At 40.0% G+C, this 24426-nt stretch overlaps 1 protein-coding gene across 1 annotated transcript; it reads left to right on the top strand.

Moving 5' to 3' along the window:
* Window positions 1–2341: 2341 nt before the first annotated feature.
* Window positions 2342–6024, top strand: LOC127102824 (uncharacterized). Its single transcript, XM_051040153.1, has 3 exons — window positions 2342–2381; window positions 4769–5013; window positions 5344–6024. Exons 1-3 carry the CDS (start codon window positions 2342–2344, stop codon window positions 6022–6024), a joined length of 966 nt encoding a protein of 321 aa, XP_050896110.1.
* Window positions 6025–24426: the final 18402 nt, after the last annotated feature.

Raw genomic sequence — 24426 nt, 5'->3', positions numbered from 1 at the left:
CCACAACTTCTGCTTTGATTCCTGTGACCTCTTTATTGAAAGGTCCCATAATGTTGATGCAGTTTGCGACATCACCTATCCTCATTTGGTCAGGATCAAGGCCTTCAGTAACCTTGTTTTCAATAGTGAGGTCTTCAGTAACCTTCTTTTTGATGATAGAGAGATTGTCAGTTGTCTTAGTTGTTTTTTCATTGTTGCTCAAAGGTAAATCCCCCCACTCGGTTGGCTGGATTGCATTGATGTCGATACGAGAACTTGCAGGCGCAGTGTATTTCGCGAGATAATCGTACTTCCCACTTGGCTGTCCCAAGCAATCCCAATTTGCTCCTTGTCGATCTACAACATCTTCAGCAATATTGTCAATGTCCTTTTTGTCGAAACCTTCAGTAGTTTCCATCTTTTTCTGGTCGTCAAAGCCTTAAGTAACTTCAACTTTGTTTTGGTTTGTAAGATCATCAGCAATCTCAACCATGTTGATATTAGTGTTGAAACCTTCAGCAGCTTCCACCATTTCAAAACTGCCGTCAGAAGCAACTTCGACCTCCACCATATTCATAATGGATGGTTCAGCATAATGGGCTTCGACTGGCTGCATGGGATTCGAATCAATCCTCATTTGTTGTTTTGGCTTATCACCAAACTTCAGCCTTCCGTCACGGATAGCATTTTGAACAAGATCCCTGAAAAGGAAACACCGAGACGTTTTATGGCCCAGAAAGTTATGGTATTTACAAAAACCTCTCTTTTTCTGTTGTTCCACAAGCGGTTCTTTAGCGCCTGGTGGTTTTATTAATTGACCATCTTTAACCAATAAGTCAAAAATCTCGTCACATTTGGTGATGTCGAACGTATAAGCTCTTTTAGGAAACTTATCATTCGTTTCGACTAGATTTCCGTTCGACGGAGTTAGTACATTACACGAATATGGTGGGCCTTGCTTCAGTTCTGCTAAGTCAATCTCTTATTCGTTGAAGTTACTTGGTTCGTGTTCGTCGTATTCATCATCTTGACATACCCCTACATAGGCCACCCTTTTTTTTTTATTTGCTTAAATTTTTCATCCCTTAACCTTTCGACTTGTCTCACCCTATCTACTAATTGCGCCATATCCCTTAAATACTGAGTGTTTAGTTTCTTTCTTATAGAATAATCTAGACCCCCTGCGGCCATTTCGACTAACTCATGTTCTGGCACCCGAGTGAAACACCTAGCCTTTAGCAACCTGAACCTATTTAAATAATCATCTATTGGTTCTGAGTATTTTCTCTTAACACTAGCTAATTCCTTCAGACTTACTTTCATTTGTCCCATGTAAAATTGTTCATGGAATAACCTCTCTAATTGGGTCCACGTATACACTGAGTTTGCAGGCAAGGATGTAAACCAGGTAAACGCGTTTTTCGTCAAGGAACTAGGAAAGTATTTTATTTTCAAATTTTCATTACGGGCCATCTCTCTTGCTTCAATCAGATAACGTGATACGTGTTCTATGGTGGATTCACTAGTATCCCCTGAGAATTTGGTGAACTTAGGAACTTTCCATCTTGGGGGCAATTCTTCTTGCAGAATATATTCCGACAATGGGGAAGCGTAACTGGGCCTTTGTAATCCTACGTTTACCCCATTTTGTGCCATTATCATTTCGACCATGGCCGCTAAATTGTTTTCGGCAGGCAAGTTATTATACCGGATTCGCTGTTGCAACACAGCATCAGCGTCTTGGACTCTCTGGACTACTATCCTTCTAGGCTCTTGTGGAACAGGAATTTTGACACGAGGCTGTTCGACTACTTCCTCTTGGTTTTTGACGTTTGCCTGGGGATTATCTAAAGGTATTTGATTTATTGTAGGCTTTTCTTGGACCGCCACCACTGGGTCCTGAACCACTTGTTCTCTGTGTCGAGTTTGAGGGACCCCAAAAAAGTCAGCAATGCGTGTCATTTGCGCTGCCAACAATTGGTTTGTTTGGGTGGTGTTTTGTATTAGAGGATTAAACACCGCCCCCATTTGTTGTGTCAACATTTGGACCATATTATGATTACTCTCGTCCATTTGTTGTCTAATTACTTGCGCAGAATTATTTGTTATTCTCGGCATGTAAAGTGGTTGTTGGTTTAGTCTACTCATGTTTCCGCCATATCCTGACCCGTGTAATGGTGAAGACATATTGGCCATAGAATTAGAATATAATACCGGAGAATTGTATAAATTTGCCATTACCGAAGTTGGCATTCCAAATGGTTGTTCCCTACCAGACAGAGGCATGGTGAAATTTGTCACAAAAGGCCTAGAAGCATTCCCTATAGGAGGAGGTATCCCAACAGGCATTTGTTGCGCCCTAATGGACGGACTAGGCACATTTTGCGATATTGAAACCGCTGGTATTGACCCTGTTAACGAAGGCACGGCCTCTGACACAAGGACTGATCCCACATTTCCTCCTGTCGAAGGGATAGGGTTGGATACTGGGATGGCTTCATTTGGATTAGGATTATTTGGATTATTTGGCTAACTCGCCATTTTCCTTACTCTCGTTCTTTTAGGTCTTTCTACGTCAGATACGGCTAATTTACCGCTTCTTAGTCTCATACAACGAAGAAGAAACCTTGACTAAAGATTATTTAAGTTTTAGATTTTGCACTGGTCCCACTGGGCGTGCCAATTTGTTCGCTGTTGATTTTGGCGAACAACCTCTGGTTTTTCAAAACTTATTGAATTGGGTTACTTGCAGGATCAACCATACAAATCCTGGGACATGTACAAATTTAAATAACTTTGTAACTCTTTAGAACAACCTTTGTATCCTTTATTTGGTTTACCAAGTCTTTCATGTACGAAAGATATTGACTAAAAGTGCTTAAGTAAAAGTAAACTTAACAAGACTAAGATAAATGGCGAAAAATAAATGGCGAAGAATAAATTGCATAAAGTAAATGCAAAGGATAAATGATTGGTAAATGTAAAGGAAAATTGGTAAAGAAATTTAAAATTTATAAGATAAAACTTTAAAGAAATGGTGTTTGTTCACACATACATTTTCCATATAAGACTCTTTTCTCTCACACGGGTACTTTGAGTATTTTGCAGGAATTTTGTACGAGTTTTTTTCCACCCCCATTCTAATAACAACTATCATATTTATATACAAACAAAATAACTGTCACTAACGAATAAATCCTAAAACTATGACAATTGGCTCTCTGCATGACTTCCTTTCGCCAGGTGCTTCCACGCGTCTTCTGCCAAGCGTTATAACTCTTTTGAATTTGAATTTCCGCTTTACGTCGAAACGACGCGTCTCCTCAGACTTGTCGAAATATCATAACATCATCCATACTTGTCAAAGACGTCTTTTCATCTACAGACATCTTCTTCTGTCGAAATATCAAACCACCAATTTGTCGAAGTGTCGAAAACACTTATCAACTAAACAGTTGAAAATGCTCTTCAAGTATATATTTCCAAATTTTTTTCTTTTTGCAAGCATCTCCATTTGTCGAAAACATTATTCTGCTTATTAATTTCATGGCGTCAAAAATACATGTATACACCGTGTCACCTGACACGGCCCGTGTCAGCAGGGCGTGTCTTGTGCATGTACAGAGGAGCCAACACGGGCGGCAGTGTCACCTGACACGGCCCGTGTTGGCCATTTCGCTCAAAATTCTGATTTTTCTAAATTTTACTCCTGTGGACATATGGAGGGCATTTTGGGCATTTGGCAGTATTTTTAGTTGTTTGGAAACTATTTAGTCAGAGGGGAAGCACTGAAAAAAGGACTTTTAGGGATCGTGAAAAAGAAAAGATACGAAAAGAGGAAGCAAGGTGTGGAGAAGAGAATAGATCTCCAAGATCGGAAGAAATTGAAGATCAACGTTCATCAACAACAACTTGTAATGTCTTTAATTTGTAATCTTTTATCTTTGAATATTATTAGAGGCTAAACCCCCTAATGCTAGGGGGTGTCCCTGAATTGCTACTGTATGAGTATTTGATCCATGTTCTTATAATCATTGATGTTTTCGTAATTCAAATTATTATACAACGTGCTTAATGCTTAATTTTATCGGACAAATGAAATTCTGATTTCTGGTTAAGGTTTAGGTCGGACAAACCGCCTTATCACGTGTTGTATAATAAAACCCGCGTTTAATCACTTAGGAATGAGGATCAAACTGTGGTTACCGTAAATTCTTGATAACATAAATATTTCTTAACAGCAATTTGATTGACTAGAGAATTAGGAGTGAAATTGCCTGTTAAATGGTTTTGGCTAAGGAATTAGAGAAAACTACTCTGGAGAAACTGTTTTGAATTATAATAACATCGATGTTATATGATATGGAAAAAGTGGAATACACAGCAATTCATACACCTGGCCTTAGCATTATTTCTCATATTGGTCAAACTGTTTTTATACGCTTTATATTTTTATTTCTTATCAGTTGTGAAAACAATCATCAAACCCCATATGAACTTTTGTTCAATTGAATTATTCTAAAAATTGATACTTTCTACGCAGTCCTCGAGATCGATACTCGGGATAACTCCCTTTTTATTACTACATTGGTGCAAATAGTACACTTGCTATTTTACCGATCAAGTTTTTGGCGCTGTTGTCGGGGACTGCCAAAAGTATAAGTTGAAATGATTCAATTGGAATTTTGTTGCTCTGTAGCTAAATTTTTTTATTTTTCTTGTTTAATCTAATAATTGTCTAATCTATGTATGCGAGGTAAGGCCTCAGCTGAATTTCTTTTTGACGCAGAACTCAAAATATTATTGCGTGCAAGACGACGAAAAGCTAGGTTGGAACTTTCAGAATCAGCACCTATTGTTTCTGAGTCCGAAAAAGAAGAAGCTATTTCTGTTCATTCCGAAGACTCCGAAGTTGTTTCTGAACCTATGACTGAACCACAGGGTGAAGCCCCACCACCTCCGGCAGAGAGACTTTTTGGTGACTATGGGGGTGCAAATGCTCCTACTGGAAGGTTAACAATTGTGAACCAACCGGTAAATGTTGATCACTTTCAGTTGCACCCGTCAATGATTCGTCAACTCGAGAGAAGACCGTTCTCCGGAAAAATCAATGAAGATGCCAACAAGCATTTACAAAGATTTCTGACCATGACAACATCGTTGAAAATTGAGGGACACTCAGAAGAAGCAAAAAAGTTGGTTATGTTCCCGTTTACATTGTCAGAAGATGCTGAAGAGTGGTTTTACTCTTTGCCCGCGGGAAGCATAACAGCCTGGCAACAAATGGAGACAACATTCCTGAATGAGTACTTCCTTGCTTCTGTGTATATCCGCAAGAGATATTATATTGTTAACTTTAAACAGAAAGAAGGAGAGTCACTCGGAGACGCTTACAAGCGGTTCAAGCGGTTGTTGGTTGCATGTCCTACACATAACATGGAGATAAAAGAGAATGAAGTTGTTAGTGAGAAGGTGACAGTATCTGAACCGGTAGCTAAAGAAAAAGTTAGTGAATCCAAGCCGGTTGTTAAACTCCCGTTTCCAACAAGAAATAAGAAGAAGGAGAACCATGAGAAGAACTTTGAAAAGTTCTTGGAGATGTTCAAAAAGCTTGAAATCAACATTCTGTTCTTGGAGGCACTTGAGAAAATGCCCTCTTATGCTAAATTTATGAAAGACATTATTTCAAAAAAGAGGAGCATTGACACTGACTTTATTGTACTAACCGAAACTTGCAGTGCTATTTTGCAGGGTATGAAGATCCCGATAAAGAAAAAAGATCGAGGCTCGGTGACTATCCCTTGCACTATCGGGGATAGATCGTTCAAGAAGGCCCTTATAGACTTGGGGGCAAGTGTGAGCCTCATGCCTTTATCCATTTACAAGAGGTTGGGGATTGGAAAGGTACAGGATACCCGAATGACGCTTCAATTTGCTGACCACTCTATGAAGAGACCTTGTGGAGTGGTGGAAGACGTTCTTGTGAAGATTGATAAGTTTGTCTTCCCGGTAGACTTTGTGATCTTAGAAATGCCGGAAGATTAAGAGATACCGCTCATTCTTGGTAGACCATTTTTGGAAACCGGGAGGTGTTTGATAGATATAGAAGAAGGGACCATGACTCTAAAGGTTTATGACGAAGAGTTAAAAATTGATGTGCGCAACACCATGAAATACAAAGATGATGTGGCCACCAGCCAACACATAGAGGTTATTGATCAAATGGTTCTGCAAGAAAATCACCTAGGGGAACAAAAATTACCCTTGGAGAGAGTCCTAAGTCTCTCAATGTTTGAAGACACTCGAGAAGTGGGTGACGAGGAGATGGAAGTGGTAACTCTGATGGCAACACAACAGCCCGTTAAGGGATCCCGATCACTAAAATGGGAAAACTTAAGGGAACCTCAAGTTGAAGAAAAGAAAGATGAGACCAAGAAAGTGGCTGAGCTGAAACAGTTACCTGACAATCTCAAGTATGTTTTTCTAGATCCCGAAAAGAAATGCCCAGCGATTATAAGCTCTAATTTAGAGGTTTCTCAAGAAGATAAGCTTGTCAAGGTGTTGAAAAAACACAAAAGTGCCATGGGATGGGCAATAGAAGACCTGAAGGGAATTAGCCCTACGGTGTGCATGCATAAAATTCTCATGGAGGATGGTCACAAACCGGTGGTTCAACCACAAAAAAGACTAAATCCCGTGATGAAGGAAGTGGTCAGGAAAGAGGTTGTTAAACTGTTAGACGTCGGGTTGATTTATCCCATTTCCGATAGCTCTGGGGTGAGTCTGGTGCATGTGGTCCCGAAAAAATGGGGAACCACAGTTATAAAGAACGAAAAAAACGAGTTACTTCCTACCAGGACGGTCACGGGTTGGCGTGTGTGCATCGACTACCGGAGGTTGAATTTGGCTACCAGAAAGGATCATTTTCCTCTACCATTCATTGATCAGATGTTGGAAAGGTTGGAAGGTCATGAGTACTACTGTTTCCTTGACGGATACTCTGAATACAACCAAATAGCGGTTGCACCAGAAGATCAAGAGAAGACATCTTTTATGTGCCCCTATGGTATCTTCGCATACAGAAGAATGCCATTCGGGTTATGTAATGCTCCAGCCATCTTCCAAAGATGCATGACCTCCATTTTTGCAGACATGCTTGAAAAGCATATGGAGGTCTTCATGGATGACTTTTCGGTATTTGGTTTTTCTTTTGATAATTGTTTAACTAACCTTTCCCTTGTTTTAGAAAGATGCCAACAAACCAATCTGGTCCTAAATTGGGAGAAATGTCACTTCATGGTTCGAGGAGGAATAGTCTTAGGTCACAAGATCTCTCACAAAAGGATAGAAGTGGACCAAGCCAAGATTGAGGTAATCGAAAATTTGCCACCTCCTGTGAATGAAAAAGGTATAAGAAGCTTCTTGGGACATGCGGGTTTCTACCGCAGGTTCATCAGAGACTTCTCAAAGATAGCTAAACCCTTAACCACCCTGTTGGTTAAGGACAAGGCTTTCATTTTTGATAAGGACTGTGCCATGGCTTTTGAAACAATAAAAAATAAATTGGTGACAACACCTATCATCATTGCTCCTGACTGGTCTCTACCCTTTATGATTATGTGTGATGCGAGTGACATCGGAGTGGGAGCAGTGCTTGGGCAGCGTAGGGATAAGCTCCTGCATGTTATCTATTATGCGAGTCATGTGTTGAACCCTGTGCAGATGAATTATGCAACTACCGAAAAGGAGTTGTTAGTTGTAGTTTATGCCTTTGACAAGTTCAGGCAATATCTGTTGGGTTCTAAAGTCATTGTTTATACTGACCATGCTGCTTTGAAGTATTTGTTTGCTAAACAGGACTCAAAACCAAGACTGTTGCGGTGGATCCTGCTCCTCCAAGAGTTTGATGTGGAGATCCGGGACAAAAGAGGGTGTGAAAACACTGTAGCAGATCACCTTTCCCGGATGTCCCCAATAGAAGAGAATGAGGAAAAGCGCCCAATAAAGGATGAGTTTGCTGATGAACACATCCTCGTTGTTATTGGAATGCCTTGGTTCGCAAACTATGCGAACTATCTAGTGGGCAGGGTGATCCCGAATGATTTTGACTCTAACCGTAAGAAAAAGTTTGTTCATGATTGCAGGTTCTATTTGTGGGACGACCCCTTTTTGTACAAAAAGGGAATAGACGGTTTGGTCCGACGATGTGTTCCAGAAGAAGAACAGAGGGATGTGCTGAAAGCCTGTCACGATTCAGACTATGGTGGACACTTTAGTGGTGATAGAACTGCTGCTAAAGTCCTCCAATCAGGTTTATACTGGCCGACACTATTCAAAGATGCTCAACAAATGATCAGAGAGTGCGATAAATGCCAAAGGATGGGAAATATTTCGAAGAGAAATTAGATGGCACAAAATCCCATGCTGGAAGTTGAACTCTTTGATGTGTGGGGTATTGACTTTATGGGTCCGTTTCCACAGTCATTTGGAAAGAACTACATTTTGGTGGCAGTGGATTATGTATCCAAGTGGGTGGAAGCAGTCGCGCTACCTACAAATGATGCAAAAGTGGTGGTCAAGTTTTTGAAAGAAAACATATTCATCAGGTTTGGAGTGCCACGAGCCCTTATTAGTGATGAAGGAACTCACTTCTTAAATCACCTAATGGAGAAGCTACTCTTGAAATACAATGTGAAACACCGGATAGCCACTCCATACCACCCGCAAACCAGTGGTCAAGTTGAAGTGTCAAATCAACAGCTGAAACAAATCCTAGAAAAGACGGTTAATGCTTCTCGCAAGGATTGGGCGAGTAAGCTCGATGATGCACTGTGGGCGTATCGTACTACTTTCAAAACACCGATTGGTATGTCCCCGTATCAATTGGTATATGGAAAGGCCTGTCATCTACCTTTGGAACTGGAACACAAAGCCATGTGGGCTTCCAAATTCCTTAACTTGGATCTTGAGAAAGCAGGAGAATCCTGAATCCTTCAACTCCACGAGTTGGAAGAATTCTGGAACCTGACATATGAAAATGCGAAGATCTACAAAGATCAGACGAAGAAATAGCATGACAAAAGAATCCAAAGGAAATAGTTATGGGAAGGATAAAGGGTACTGCTATTCAACTCAAGAATGAAGTTGTTCTTTGGAAAATTGAGATCGAAATGGTCAGGTCCGTTTGTGGTGCACAAAGTGTATCCTCATGGAGCAGTTGAAATAAAAAAACCCTTCCAATGGAGATATTTTTAAAGTGAATGGCCAGAGACTGAAGCCGTACAATATGGGGCAAGCTGTGGGCCAAATTAATGTTGTTCATCTTGTCTGATAAGATGCGCAACCGTCAAGCCAAGCGACGTTAAACGAAGCGCTACGTGGGAGGAAACCCACATTTTTGTATCTAATCATTTTCTTTGTTTGGTAGTGTGTTTTCTACTTGCAGGTGTAAACAATGTTTCATAGAGGAGATAAAGGTAGCGATCGCAACAAATCTCTAAAAATTCGGAAGCGGGAGCCTTGCACAGCACAAGAAATCAAGAAAATTGGAAAACAGGGGCCTGACACGGCCGCCCGTGTCAGCTGACACGGCCCGTGTCAGGAAGAGGTTTTTGGTGTTGAAAAATGGGATTTCCAGAGCCTGACACAGCCGCCCGTGTCAGGTGACACGGCCTGTGTCAGCCCTGGACCAAATAAGTTGTTTTTAAGCGCTTCTGGGAATGACACGGCCTGTGTTAGGACGGCGTATTGCGCTAACACGGCCGCCCGTGTCATCTGACACGGTCGTGTCAGCTCGCGCAGTGGTGAATTTTTTTTGAAAAAACTAGCCGTTGGGCACCTTTCACCATGCATTTTTTACCGTTGGAGGTGGGTCCCACACCCGAAAATCACCCTATAAATACACCTTATCACCAATTCTTTCCTCATTTCACACATTACATTCATACTTCTTCATCTCCACTTTCTTTCTATCAAATACAACCTAATTCCTTCATTAGTTTCTCTCAAGAGCTACCTCCTTTCACCACCAATCTCCATCCATCTTCTTGGAAACGTTCACCACTCCCTACTCTCGACACTCCTCTGGTAATATCTCTCTTTAAATCTTTGTTTTTCCAAATTCTTGTTTTGTTATTATTGTGTGCAGGAACAATATGTCTCGACGTGGCGAAAAAACCAAAAATATGGGAGAATCATCTCGTTCCAAACAAAGAGCAAGGCGAACCCCGAAAGAACACGACATTGTGTTCGAGAGCCTGGAGCATCAGAAAAGGTACGTGGTTCATATAAAAAGGAAACTCACCCCTACGAGGTATATGTGCAATGGCACACTGCAGGAACTGGGCTTGCAAGCGGAAGTACACCGCATGTTCCACACCCTAGGGATGCTGGAATTTATGCAACTGGAAGCGCCTACATTTGCGCGCATCACGCTGGAATTTCTGAGCACCATCGATTTTAAGCTGAAGAACAGTTGGAATGGCACAGAAAAAGAATATTACGGTACGTTGCACTTTTGTCTATTCAATACTGATTTGGAACTGACGGTGGAGGAGTTAGGTAGGATCTTAAAACTCCCAATCGTAGGGCCTAGAGCGGTGCCCGATACATTTGTCCCGGAGGAATTTTGGACCGCCATCACAGCTAATAATAAATATGTGTCCAAAGGGGCAAAGGCATCGGGTATCCATAACCCATGTTTCAGGTATGCACAAAAGGCTCTGGCCTATACAATTTTTGGTCGAGGAGACAGCACAGGTGTAGCCACACAAAGGGAGTTGTTCTTCCTATACAGCATGGCATCCTAGGCTCCGATAAATGTAGAGGCCTTTGCAGCCGACTACTTAGGGAGAGTTGGTCGCGCTACGTCGGGCGACATTTCTGTTGGCGACATGATTACTCAGATTGCTGACCACTTCGGATTTGGTGCTGCTCTAGTTGACTCCCCCCAGGTGCCAGGTAAAAGCAAACTGGACATGGCAGCCTTGATCCAGCAAGGCATGATCACGGTAAAACAAGACTACTACTCTCTTTTGTGCCAAAAAGTACATGTTCTTGATTTACCTGCTTACGAGTTTATCAGTATCACTAACAGAGCCAACTGGCTCTATGACTGCCCTGAACCGGAAGAGGGGGACGAAGATTTGTTTGACTCTTTTACTGCAGATGAACCGATGGATGGTGCACCGAGCACCGAGGAACCTTTTTTCCAACAACCGCCAGAACCAACTCAAGCATCCGGATCCTACTCCATGTCATCATACCAATGGGGATGGATCCAGGACGAGATTGGCCACCTTCGCACGGAGCAATCCAGGCAAGGTGAAGAGATCATCAGGTTCGGAGCTGAGCAACACCGTCAAGGGACTGTTTTTGACGAGATGAACGCAATGATGCAACGTATGATGTTGCATTATCCATACCTACCACCACCTCCTCAGTAATTGTTGTAAGTACTCCTCATATCTTAACTTTAAACATTGCGGACAATGTTTGGTTCAGGTGTGGGGAGGTTTTTAACAATTGTTTTTAAATTTAATTTTTATTGTGTCTGTGTGTTATTTTGTTCGTCGTTGTATGGTTGTTTTTATTTTTTGGTAAGTTACAGATGAAAGTAGATGATGCTGGAGAAATGAGAGACTAGTGGACGATGAGTAAAAGACACGATCCTGAACTTTCTCCCAAGACAACATGGAAGGTGACACAGTTGAGAAACAAAAGGTTGGATGCAACTTGGAAATCCATACCGAAAAAGGAGAAGGTAAGCCCAATCTGATAAAAGAAGCTGTCTATCATAAAGAATGTTTGAAGTCTGCAAGCTTAACCAACATGGTGAGATTCTAGCTAAACCAAACACAAAAGAGCACATTCAGGTATGACTCTATCTCTCTAATTTTGCATAAGTTCTACTGATATAGCACAATACAAAAACACACACTGAGGCACGTTGTGTGTTTTCCATCTTTGAGCCTTTCTAGCCACCCTTAATGTTGTTTTCATCCGTTGTTAACCCCTTTTGAGCCTGTAACCCTTTGTTTGTGTAAACCATCATGTTAACCCTTAGCCATACACTCCCTACCTTAGCTCGGCATGACTGTGTAATGTAAGACTTATGCAAAAAGATAAGTTTGGGGTATGCATCCGTAAATTGAAAATGTTGTTGAAAAATGGCAAGTGCAAGAAAAAAAAAAGAAAAAAAAAAGAGAAAAAGTGTGTAGAAACATCCTCTTCTACCGAAAAAAAAATATCATAAGCACTTGCCTTAGAAAGAGACTCATACATTCAAATGAAGTTGAGTGGAAAAAGAGTGAAGATATGATGACACCCCAAAAATAAAATTTTTACACAAAGAAAACAAAAGCATGAATGCCGAGCTGTAAAACCTTTTGTAATCCATTTTGTTATCTACTCTCCTACTGTACCTAAGCCCCGTTACAACCCTGAAGACCTCTTAAAGTGTGTGAAATGTGTTTGTGCAGTTGACGTATAATCTATTCAAAAGTAAGAGTTGATATTGCATACCTTGATTTATTGAGTGCTAAACACTTTAACCTCGAGAGATTTGGTGAGTAGTGTGAAGAAGCTTGCAGGTATAAGAACTCTCTGAAATGATAGGGCAGTGGAAAATGTCGAATGGGTGAACTTGAAACTTAATTGGGAAGAAGAAAACCAAGTTGCGAATAACATCAGTTGTGTTGAGGAAAGAATAGAATCCATGGTTGACCTCCGCTTTGTCTCTTGCATCACTTGAGGACAAGCAATGAGATAAGTTTGGGATTGTGATCAGCCACCATTTACACTCAGTTTTCATCATCTATCCAGCATGGAATCTTCATGAATCGGTAACTTTTGCGTTTTATTTTAGTGATTTCTTCCGCTTATTGCATTTTATGAATTTTCGTTTGTTTTATGTTTCATTAGTAGTTTTCCGCATTTTGTCGCATTTTATGTGTTTCTGTGTAGAACGTTGGTTTCCAGGTTTGATTAAAAGTCCACAAGTGTGTACCGGAAGAAGGGATGTTAGAGGCTGAAGAAAAAGCGAAAAACGGACAAAATAGGGGGCTGACACGGCCCGTGTCAGCATGTGCAGAACAGCCAGCAAAAATCCAGTAAAATAGTGGGCTGACACGGATGCCCGTGTCACCTGACACGGCCCGTGTCAGCAGGGCGTGTCTTGTTCATGTACAGAGGAGCCAACACGGGTGGCAGTTTCACCTGACACGGCCCGTGTTGGCCATTTCACTCAAAATTCTAATTTTTCCAATTTTTACTCCTGTGGACATCTGGAGGGCATTTTGGGCATTTGGCAGTTTTTTTAGTTGTTTGCAAACTATTTAGTCAGAGGGGAAGCACTGAAAAAAAGGACTTTTGGGGATCGTGAAAAAGAAAAGATACGAAAAGAGGAAGCAAGGTGTGGAGAAGAGAATAGATCTTCAAGATCGGAAGAAATTGAAGATCAACATTCATCAACAACAACTTGTAATGTCTTTAATTTGTAATCATTTATCTTTGAATATTATGAGAGGCTAAACCCCCCAATGCTAGGGGGTGTCTCTGAATTGCTACTATATGAGTATTTGATCCATGTTCTTGTAATCATTGATGTTTTCGTAATTCAAATTATTATATAACGTGCTTAACGCTTAATTTTATCGGACAAATGAAATTCTGATTTCTGGTTAAGGTTTAGGTCGGACAAACCGCCTTATCACGTGTTGTATAATAAAACCCGCGTTTAATCACTTAGGAATGAGGATCAAACTGTGGTTACCGTAAATTCTTGATAACATAAATATTTCTTAACAGCAATTTGATTGACTAAGGAATTAGGAGTGAAATTGCCTGTTAAATGGTTTTGGCTAAAGAATTAGAGAAAACTACTCTAGAGAAACTGTTTTGAATTATAATAACATTGATGTTATATGATATGGAAAAAGTGGAATACACAGCAATTCATACACCTGGCCTTAGCATTATTTCTCATATTAGTCAAACTGTTTTTATACGCTTTATATTTTTATTTCTTATCAGTTGTGAAAACAATCATCAAACCCCATATGAACTTTTGTTCAATTGAATTATTCTAAAAATTGATACTTTCTACGCAGTCCTCGAGATCAATACTCAGGATAACTCCCTTTTTATTACTACATTGGTGCAAATAGTACACTTGCTATTTTACCGATCACCCGTCTACTTGAGCATGAAGAGAAGATCATTCAGCCGCATCTTGAGAATATTGAAACAGTTAACTTAGGGTCTGAAGATTATGTGCGAGAAGTGAAGATTGGGGCACTCCTGGAAGAATCTGTTAAGAAGGGGTTGATTGAGTTGCTACGAGAATACGTCGACGTCTTTGCTTGGTCATATGAAGACATGCCTGGTCTGGATACTGATATCGTGCAACATTTCCTGCCTTTGAAGCCTGAGTGCGTGCCTGTGAAGCAGAAGCTCAGAAGAACTCATCCTGATATGGCAGTGAAGATTAAAGAGGAAGTTCAGAAACAAATTGATGTGGGGTTTCTGGTGACTTTTACATATCCTCAATGGGTGGCCAATATTGTTCACGTGCCTAAGAAAGATGGAAAAGTCCGAATGTGTGTGGACTATAGAGACTTGAGTAAAGCTAGTCCGAAAGATGATTTACCTCTACCACATATTGATATGTTGGTAGATAATACAACTAAATTAAATGTCTTCTCGTTTATGGACGGATTTTCCGGATATAATCAGATTAAGATGGCACCCGAGGATATGGAGAAGACAACATTCATCACACCTTGGGGAACATTTTGTTATCGAGTGATGCCCTTCGGTTTGAAGAACGCCGGAGCCACGTATCAACGAGCTATGACTACCTTATTTCACGATATGATGCAAAAGGAGATCGAGATATATGTTGATGATATGATTGCGAAGTCAAGAACAGAAGTTGAGCATGTAGAACACTTGTTGAAGCTTTTTCAGCGTTTGAGGAAGTATAAGCTTCGTCTGAATCCTAACAAGTATACATTTGGAGTCCATTCCGGCAAGTTATTGGGCTTTATCGTCAGCGAGAGAGGTATTGAGGTTGATCCTGCCAAGGTCAAAGCAATACAAGAGATGCCTGCGCCCAAAACTGAGAAGCAAGTCCGAGGTTTTCTTGGCCGCTTGAATTACATTTCCAGATTCATATCCCACATGATCGCCACATGTGCGCCGATATTCAAGCTCCTCCGGAAAGATCAGTCTCATGATTGGACCGCGGATTGCCAAAAGGCCTTTGACCATATCAAAGAGTATATATCTGAGCCGCTGATTCTGTCTCCACCTGTGGAAGGGAGACCATTGATTATGTATCTGACAGTTCTTGAAGACTCAATGGGTTGTGTCCTTGGTCAGGAAGACAAATCGGGAAAGAAAGAATATGTTATCCACTACCTGAGTAAGAAGTTCACCGAGTGTGAGTCTCGATACTCGATGCTTGAGAAAACATGTTGTGCTTTGGCTTGGGATGTTAAGCGCTTACGCCAGTATACGTTGAATCATACGACTTGGTTGATATCCAAAATGGATTGAATCAAGTATATCTTCGAGAAGCCTGCTTTAACTGGGAGAATCGCCCGTTGGCAGATGCTGTTGTCTGAGTATGATATTGAGTATCGAGCTCAGAGAGCTATTAAGGGTAGTATCTTGGCTGACCACTTGGCACATCAACCAATTGAGGATTATCAGTCTATTCAGTATGACTTCCCGGATGAGGAGATTATGTATTTGAAAATGAAAGACTGTGATGAGCCTACGCTCGATGAAGGGCCAGATCCTGGTTCCCGATGGAGCATGGTGTTTGATGGCGCTGTAAATCAATATGGAAATGGTATTGAGGCAGTGATTATTACTCCTCAGGGCACACATTTTCCTTTTACAGCAAGGCTAACTTTCAAATGCACGAATAATATGGCTGAGTATGAGGCCTGTATTATGGGATTGGAAGAATGTATTGATCTTAGGATCAAACATCTTGATGTTTATGGTGATTCGGCTCTTGTTGTTAATCAGATTAAGGGTGAATGGGAGACGAATCAGCCTGGCCTCATCCCATATAGAGATTATGCGAGGAGGATTTCAATGTTCTTTACTGAAGTTGACTTCCATCATATCCCTCGAGATGAGAATCGGATGGCAGATGCTCTTGCTACACTTGCTTCAATGATTGTGGTTAGACTTTGGAATGAAGTTCCCAACATCACTGTAATGCGCTTGGACCGACCAGCTCATGTATTTGCAGTAGAGGAGGTGCAAGATGATAATCCATGGTATTATGATATCAAGTGCTTTCTTCAGAGCCATATTTACCCGCCCGAGGCATCTGTTAAAGATAGAAAGACTTTAAGGAGATTATCAGGCAGTTTCTACCTCAATGGCGATGTGCTTTACAAGAGAAATTTTGACATGGTTCTGCTCAGATGCGTGGATAGACACGAAGCAGACCTGTTAATGACTGAGGTCCATGAGGGTTCATTTGGTACTCATTCCAATGGACATGCCATGGCTAGAAAGATGTTGAGAGCAGGATACTATTGGCTGACAATGGAGTCTGACTGCTGCAAATATGTGAAGAAATGCCATAAGTGTCAGATTTATGCGGATAAGATTCATATTCCCCCGACACTTAAAAATGTGATTTCATCACCATGGCCCTTCTCCATGTGGGGAATTGACATGATTGGCATGATAGAGCCGAAAGCATCGAACGGTCACCGTTTTATTCTCGTAGCTATTGATTACTTCAACAAGTGGGTCGAAGCGGCGTCATATGCAAATGTGACCAGGCATGTGGTTGTGAAGTTTATCAAGAATCAACTCATATGCCGTTATGGTGTGCCGGATTAGATCATTACTGACAATGGATCTAACTTGAACAACAAGATGATGAAAGAGCTGTGTAGCGAGTTCAAGATAGCACATCATAATTCTTCTCTTTACAGACCCAAGATGAATGGGGTTGTTGAAGCTGCTAATAAGAATATCAAGAAGATTGTCCAGAAGATGGTTGTTACATACAAAGATTGGCATGAGATGCTGCCATTTGCTTTACATGGATATCGTACATCTGCCCGCACTTCAACAGGGGCAACCCCTTTCTCTCTTGTTTACGGCATGGAGGTTGTGCTCCCAGTAGAGGTGGAGATCCCATCAATGAGAGTCTTGATGGAAGCCAAGTTGACTGATGATGAATGGGTTCAGAGTCGTTATGACCAACTGAATTTGATAGAAGAAAAGAGATTGACTGCCATGTGCCATGGTCAATTATATTAGTAAAGGATGAATAAAGCCTTTGATAAGAAGGTCAAGTCTCGTGTGTTCAGAGAAGGTGACCTTGTGCTCAAGAAAGTCTTGTCTTTCGCGCCCGAGTCTAGGGGAAAGTGGACTCCAAACAATGAAGGTTCATATGTTGTTAAGAGAGCCTTTTCAGGCGGTGCTTTGATACTTACAACTATGGATGGGGAGGATTTAACTCGTCTTGTGAATTCAGATGCAGTCAAGAAATACTTTGCCTAAAAAATAAAAACAGAATAGCTCACTAAGTTGAAAACCTGAAAGGGCGGCTTAGGCAAAAAATGAGCGTCTCGGTGGATTAAAAACCCGAAAGGGTAATCCAGGCAAAAGTTAGAGACATAAAAAGGAATATGTATCCCGCTAGATTGAGTACCTTACCCTGGGGCAATCTAGGCAAAAATTAGGGATTTGGCAAGTAACTGCATCCTGACAAGACTTTATTCTACAAATTGTCATCTGTCTAAGATTCTCGCTCAGTCATCGTTAACCGAAGCTTCAAATACATCGGATTCAGAGTTGGTGGAGAAATGGTCATTATGTTCAATGTAGCCCTTTTCCAATATATATCACCATTTTCAAATTTGTAAAGATCTATGGAGTCTTGCCATTTGTAGACTGCCATCCCATCAAATAAATTTGAGCCTTTATCCAAATCTTTGCACTCTCATTTGTTTCTATTCAACAAATGTTCTACATGTTTTAATTGAGAAAAGTCATTGTTTTAAATAAATAAATTTTTCATAAATTGTTTTTAAACAAAGTGAACATTCATAATGACGAAAGGATATTTGGGACGTCTTCAGTGTTCTCCCAAAGGTGGTATGATTTCCCAACAGGGTAAGACATTTGTTCATATTCCTAGCATGCTTGTATCCTCTTCCTTCAGAGCCTGTTTGTGTTTTCCTCCCGAGCAGAGTGGTTGATGAAGATACTCATCCTTCCTTCCTCGGAGGAGTGGTGTCCCTTCTTCCTCGACAGATGTGTTCTCTTCGACAGTGCAGTATATATGGTGGTGACCCTGGAAACTTCTGTTTGGTGGTTGTTCCCCACAGAGTTCCATCTTCCCATTTGATAATTTCCCCAGTAAGTTGCTTCTACGGCGGATTTTATTTGTGTGTTGATCCTGTCCCTAGCTGGAATGGCTGATGCTCTTACCCCGGCAGAGATCTTTGGTTCCTGGTATCTTTTGCTCCATCAGATTGGATGTCCTCCAGTGGGCCTGGCTTTCTCTCTCGAGATGTAGTATCGGATGTTTGTCCATTTGTTTTTTTTTGGACCTGTTTGTGCTAGATACGTCTGTTTTGTCAGCATTCATCATACATAAACCATGCATATACATGCATAAGCTTGACATTCAAATATTCATGTCGCATTATTTGCCATAAATACCTTTGTTTGATATCTCCTGCCATTCGGTGATACATATTTCACCAAGCAGATGTTTGTGTCTGATCTCCCCATGAAGAGTCATCCCCGTAAGCAGAAAGCGTCTACCCTTTCTTCTATATTCCCCACTGAGTTATGTCCTCGTGGATGATTGTTGTTTCTGTTTCCTCCCAACACATATATTGGGGTGGAGTCCCCCCTGAGTTATATCCTCATAGGGATGAGTCTTGTTTCATCGCGCCTCTCTGGTTTGTTCCTAGATTTGGCTTCTTGAGATATTCCCTGCGCTTCCCCGTAGTTTAGGTGAATGATTGCTCAGTAACCAGTAATTGTCCATCTTTTCCCTGGCGGAGTCTGTGGTTTTCTACCCTCATACCGGTAGTTATAAACCCCATTTTTACCCCTTTGTAGAGTTAACCTTATTTTGTTCATCCTAACCGATGGCGGTTACTCTTCTGTGGTTTTCTACCCAGTATCCAGTAGATGTAATCCCCTCCTTGACGGTTATCTTTATCCAATACTCGGTATTGATATTCCTTCATCTTTTTGAGTATGTCTCCCAATAACCGGTGATATATCTCCCGAATCATTGCCTTTGTCAATGTATCCCCAGCGAGTCATCTTTCATTTGCCTTTTGTCGGCAATGATCGTTTCTCCCTTTGATTGGTCATCATTTTAAACCTAATATTTGGTATCCCGGTGCCCTTTTCTTTCGGTCGATTTATCCTTTATTAACCCAGTAACCGGTTGTGGATAATCTTCCATGCGAGTATGTTATCTACGTTCTGACCGTAATAGATAATATATCTCATGCGCACTTTGGTCGAAGTCTTTTGCTCTTCCCCATTCGAGTAAGATTCGTATTCCCTTTTTGCGGAGTCGAATGCCCATCCTGTAATCGAGTTTGCTTTTTCAGCCCTCTTTTCAGATGATGAGTGTCTTAGAAATATTCCCAAATTCACGCTTGGTCAGTCACCTACTATATGCCCAGTAACCGGCATCCCTGGTGTTCCTTCCTTTTCTGCTCCCTATTATGACTTTTTATCCCCTGTGGAGTCAGATTTTCTGAGTCGAAATATACCTTTTTAGGTCTTCCTCAGATGATTTTGGATGTTTGATATCTCTCACCCTCATACCGGTCTTAGATATTCATTCTCCCTGAGCGCGTTGTTCTCTCACCCTTATACCGGTGTGTCAATCACATGTCTCCTTGAGCTTATTACCCAGTAATCGGTAATACCTCGTCATGTTGTTTCCTCAGATGAGTCCTGTTTGGGATATTTTTCAGCGAAGTCCCTTAGTGGATTTCTCCCCGTCTGAGTCCGGATTTTCATCTGAAGTATCCTCTATGGATAATTTTGTTGTATTGGCATATTCCCCAATACATGCACCTTTGAGTCAGCTCGAGTCTTTCCATTGATTTATTTCCATGGAATTCTTCTCGTGTCTCTCACTGAACCTTAAGTCGTGACCTGCTCACGCATTTTTATCCCCATTAGAGTCCCTAGAGTCTCTGTCCCATCGAGTGTATTACTCATAGGGATTGTCAGTTTCTCCGAATTTCTTTTCTCTTTGTGGATATATAACCCCACAGAGCATTAACCTTTGCATACATACATTTGCATCATGAGGTCTCTTAGGGACCAAAATTCGTCTCTTTATTTTTATTTAAGCTCATTCTACCTCGTCGAGACGAAGATTTTAACCTTCACTTCTACGACTAGAATGAACTTAAATAGGGGCATCTGTAAGACCCTAATTTTGACCCTAAGATCCCTCATGGCATCACAACATTGCATTTACATTGCCTCAAAGATCATAAGCATCTTAGCTCCTTGCCTTTGGGGTGGGATCTCTTGTGAGTTGGTTTGAGATCACCAATCATGCTTGAATTGTATATCATTGCTTTTCTCATTTTTTATTCACTAACCAAAAGCACAAAAATATGTCACTAACATCTCTTGTTGTAGCTTGAGCAGTCACAAGGTCTAAAGCTTCTAGGAGACCCTATGTGCATTGATATGGCCAAGGGAAGATGAAAGCAAGTATGGCAATGGTTCCCAAAGCTCTCATCCATCAAGTATGCCTCCCAAGTATCTCAATTCATCATTTTGATCAAAGCCAATCAAAGGGTTTGAGGCTTGTTTCCCAAGGAAACCCTAATTCATCTGTTCATCAACTATGCCTTGCTCATGAAGCAACCTCAACCCATGGTCAAATACAACTAAGGGGAGTTCTTTAATTCATAATTTCATGCATATTTGAACTTATTTGAGTGCCCTCAATCATCAATTCATCAATATATGAGGTTTGGACTTGAGAAGTTGATCAGTCAATTCATCTGACTATTTTGAAATGCACTGAGACCTAACTTTTTATGTGTTTGTCAAATGGAGATGACCCCAAGAGAAAAACTGTTCTTAAGGACTATATGAACAACTTTCATGTTCATCAAAAATTGATTTGAAGCTTGGAAGGTCATCATCCATTCCAAGACATTATAGGTCATTCTGATGATTTTGAGGTGAGATCAAATGCATTGGAAAGCTTAAGATGTCTACTGCAAATGTTATGTTGAGCAAAATTTCAAAATCTCACAAGAAACACATGTGATAATGCAAAACATTATAGGTCACTTTGGACCAAATGCATTGAAATGTGAAAAAGTCCAACTTCAAGTGATCATAACTTCTTCATCAAAAATACAAATGATGCAAAATTTGAGTCCAAATTGATTGTATTGAAAAGATATACAACTTTGATGTTGAAGATTTTGTCATTTGGAGCTTTTATCATTGAGACAGAAGGGTTTGAACTTTGGCCAATTTTGAAAATCTCATATATGCAAGTTTTGCACCTTACACTTCAAGTCCAATTTTCATTAGTTTCCAAGGCCCAAATGGAATTTTGATCAACATAACAAATGTTCCTTATGAAATAAGCTTTCCAACCATTACTCATGAGGTGGTGTTCCTATTTTTAACATGGCATTTTCGAAGACTTGAATGTTATAGTGAATTTTTGGAAAATCATTTCATTTGCCTTGGATGAGCTAATACAATCCAATTTGCACGTCCATTTTGCTTTCATCATGCATTAGCTTCCAATTCCAAGTGGAATTGGGCCCTCCATGCGCCTGTACAGGCCCATGCATGGAGGCCCTTTCCATTCATGCAAACTTTGGTTCATGCATTCAACATTGCTTTCTCCTATAAATACAAGGCCAATGCTCTTCATTTCTTCAATCTTAAGGCGTCCCAATTGCTGCTGAACTGAAATCCTAGCCATCACTAAAGGAACTAATTCATTTTTCTTCAAATTTTTCAGATCTGAATTTTGATTTCATTGATCAATCTTCAGATCTCAAAGTTCCTAAACCCTCTCTCCTTGATCCATAGTGTCTACTGTAAGCAAAAGCATCCAAAGATTGTGACTCAAAGCCTTGCAAATCAAAGGTTTACTTCAACTGTTATTTGCTTCGAATCAGCTTGTATAGTGCTCTATTTTCTTTGTTGTTGTGTGATCTGAAGTCCTCTGCATAGAGGCAACATTGCTATGTTTTCAATTTTTTGAAAATCATGAAGTTCATATGAACACCACAGAATTTCCACTTCTGATTTCTCTCGATATAGAGATCTAGAATGGAATTGAGTGGTACAGGGGTGATGTGCATCACCCCAGCTCTCGATTGATGCCTAGATCGTGCCATTTGGTTACCATTTTTATTTTTGCAACTTTGGACATGGCCGGAAGTTGGCCGGAGAAGACGGTGGCTCTGGCCACCGTCTGGTCTCCAAATTCAATCATATCCGTCCATTCATGTTTCCAGATTCAATCCCATACGTCCAATGTTATGACTCATTTAATGGCTCAGTGTGATGCGTTTGACTCGCGTGTATGGTGAGCGTGCGCTTCTTGGCCACGTGATGATCCACGTCAATTAATGAGAGATCATCAGACGGTCCACGTTTTTTCTCCTTTTTCTAATTTCTGATTTTATTTCATTTTATTATTTTAATTTCATTTCATTTTAAAAATTCATATCTCTCTCATTATTGGTCCAAAAATTATGGGACCAATTTCATTCTTCTCCTTTTAATTTCTACTTTCTAAAAATGATTTTTAATATTTTTTATTTCATCATTTGATATTTTTTAGTAATTTTCTCTTTTCTGGTTATTTTTAATTCATTTAAAATAGTTTTTGATATCCAAAAAATACAAAAATATTTTTCCAACCTCTTTGAATGATGATAGATCTATGAAAATATTCTCATTAATTTATTAATTGATTTGAGATTTATTTGAGATTTTAGTTCAATTAGGTTATTTTTATGCATTTTTAATTGATTTAAAATAGTTTCTGACTTTTAAAAATGCTGAATTTTTTTGTCAAACTTTGTTTGACCTTGTTGAACTTAGGATAATTCACTTGGACTTTTCAAAGTTGATTTGAAGTGAGTTTGAAGTTTACTTTTCTTTATTATTTTAATTCAAGTTTTATTTTAATATTAAAAAATGCCAAAAATATTTTATTTGTTTCTTGACTTCTAATTTTCATTTTGCTTCTGTTTTCTATTGTTTGACCTTGATCTTCTCTATCTTTGGTCAATACTTGTTGATAGTACATACCATTTCCATTAATGCACTTTAATTCTTAATCTTCTTTTTCTTCTTCTTTCTTTCTTCTTTTTGATCAATGAGTTAAAGATTGGTGGTTAGCATTGATACATGGAGGCTTAATCTTCCTTGATTCAAATATAATTCATCTTGATCATAGATCAAGTGAATGGCTTTGCATTAAGGATAGGTTGCTTCCTAAATCATGCAAAGAACCTAAATCAATACAAGATCATTTCTCATTTTCTTTTTGGCATGGCAAGTTGTTGGAGTTTGATTCACTAATCAAGACCTCTAACTTGTGTTGTTGCCTACATTATTATTGACCGGCCTCAGATAGTTGTGACTTCTACATAAGTCCAATTACGATTGCTTAACATAGCGCTAAATTTGCCTTATGGCACACTAACTATTAACACTAACCCTTAACCATTAACATTTACTTCTTGCTCTTTACATTTATGCAATTTACTATTCTTGTACATATTATTCATTTGCTTTTCCCCCTTTGCTCATTTGAGCACATATTTATGTTAATGCAATTTGCCTTTTGCTTACTCGAGCACATAATTGTGTATATATTATTGTGCTTGTGTTTTGTTCTGATTGTTGTGGACCAAATGCAAAGAAATGGACAAATGGACTTAGTTTCTAGGACTTTCCCTATGCAAATTGGAGTAAAAAGACCTAAATGTTGAAGATGGATTTAGAGGGACCAAATCTCTAAACTCACTCTTGTCCATTCTTGATTTGCTTCATCGAACTTTTTGATGTGTGTGCTTTTGTGCTAGGGGTTCCTATTTGAGCCAAATTGAAGAACCGTTTCCATGTTCATCCAAAGTGAAAGATACAAGAGACATTGGGGATCTTCTAAGAGCTTGTTTGATTATGTTGATTTCTTGAGCTTACACTTATTTTGCTTGCATATTCCAAAGGATGGGAGCTACTTGGATCATCAATATGATCTCAAGAGAGGAACTCCATTTGTGGGCTTGTTTATTATCCCTCATCTCTTGTATGATTAGGACTTTAGCCATTCTTCTTCTTCCCTCCACTCTAACCCAAGCCAAAACATTTGTGCAAACATTTAACACTTCTTTTCAAACATTAGAAACCTAAGCC

The sequence above is a fragment of the Lathyrus oleraceus genome, chromosome 7 (assembly GCF_024323335.1).
Source record: "Lathyrus oleraceus cultivar Zhongwan6 chromosome 7, CAAS_Psat_ZW6_1.0, whole genome shotgun sequence".
Taxonomy (NCBI): domain Eukaryota; kingdom Viridiplantae; phylum Streptophyta; class Magnoliopsida; order Fabales; family Fabaceae; genus Lathyrus; species Lathyrus oleraceus.
The sequence above is the reverse complement of the archived record's forward strand: the minus strand, read 5'-3'. Positions and strand labels throughout refer to the sequence as shown.

What these genes read in the sequence shown, in the direction of transcription:
- LOC127102824 (XM_051040153.1), top strand. Translation starts at nt 2,342, where the DNA reads ATGGACGGACTAGGCACATTTTGCGATATTGAAACCGCTG. An exon ending in TTGCGATATTGAAACCGCTG is followed by an intron (nt 2,382 to 4,768) that starts GTATTGACCCTG and finishes TTTTTGACGCAG; the next exon opens with AACTCAAAATATTATTGCGT. An exon ending in TAACAATTGTGAACCAACCG is followed by an intron (nt 5,014 to 5,343) that starts GTAAATGTTGAT and finishes AACTTTAAACAG; the next exon opens with AAAGAAGGAGAGTCACTCGG.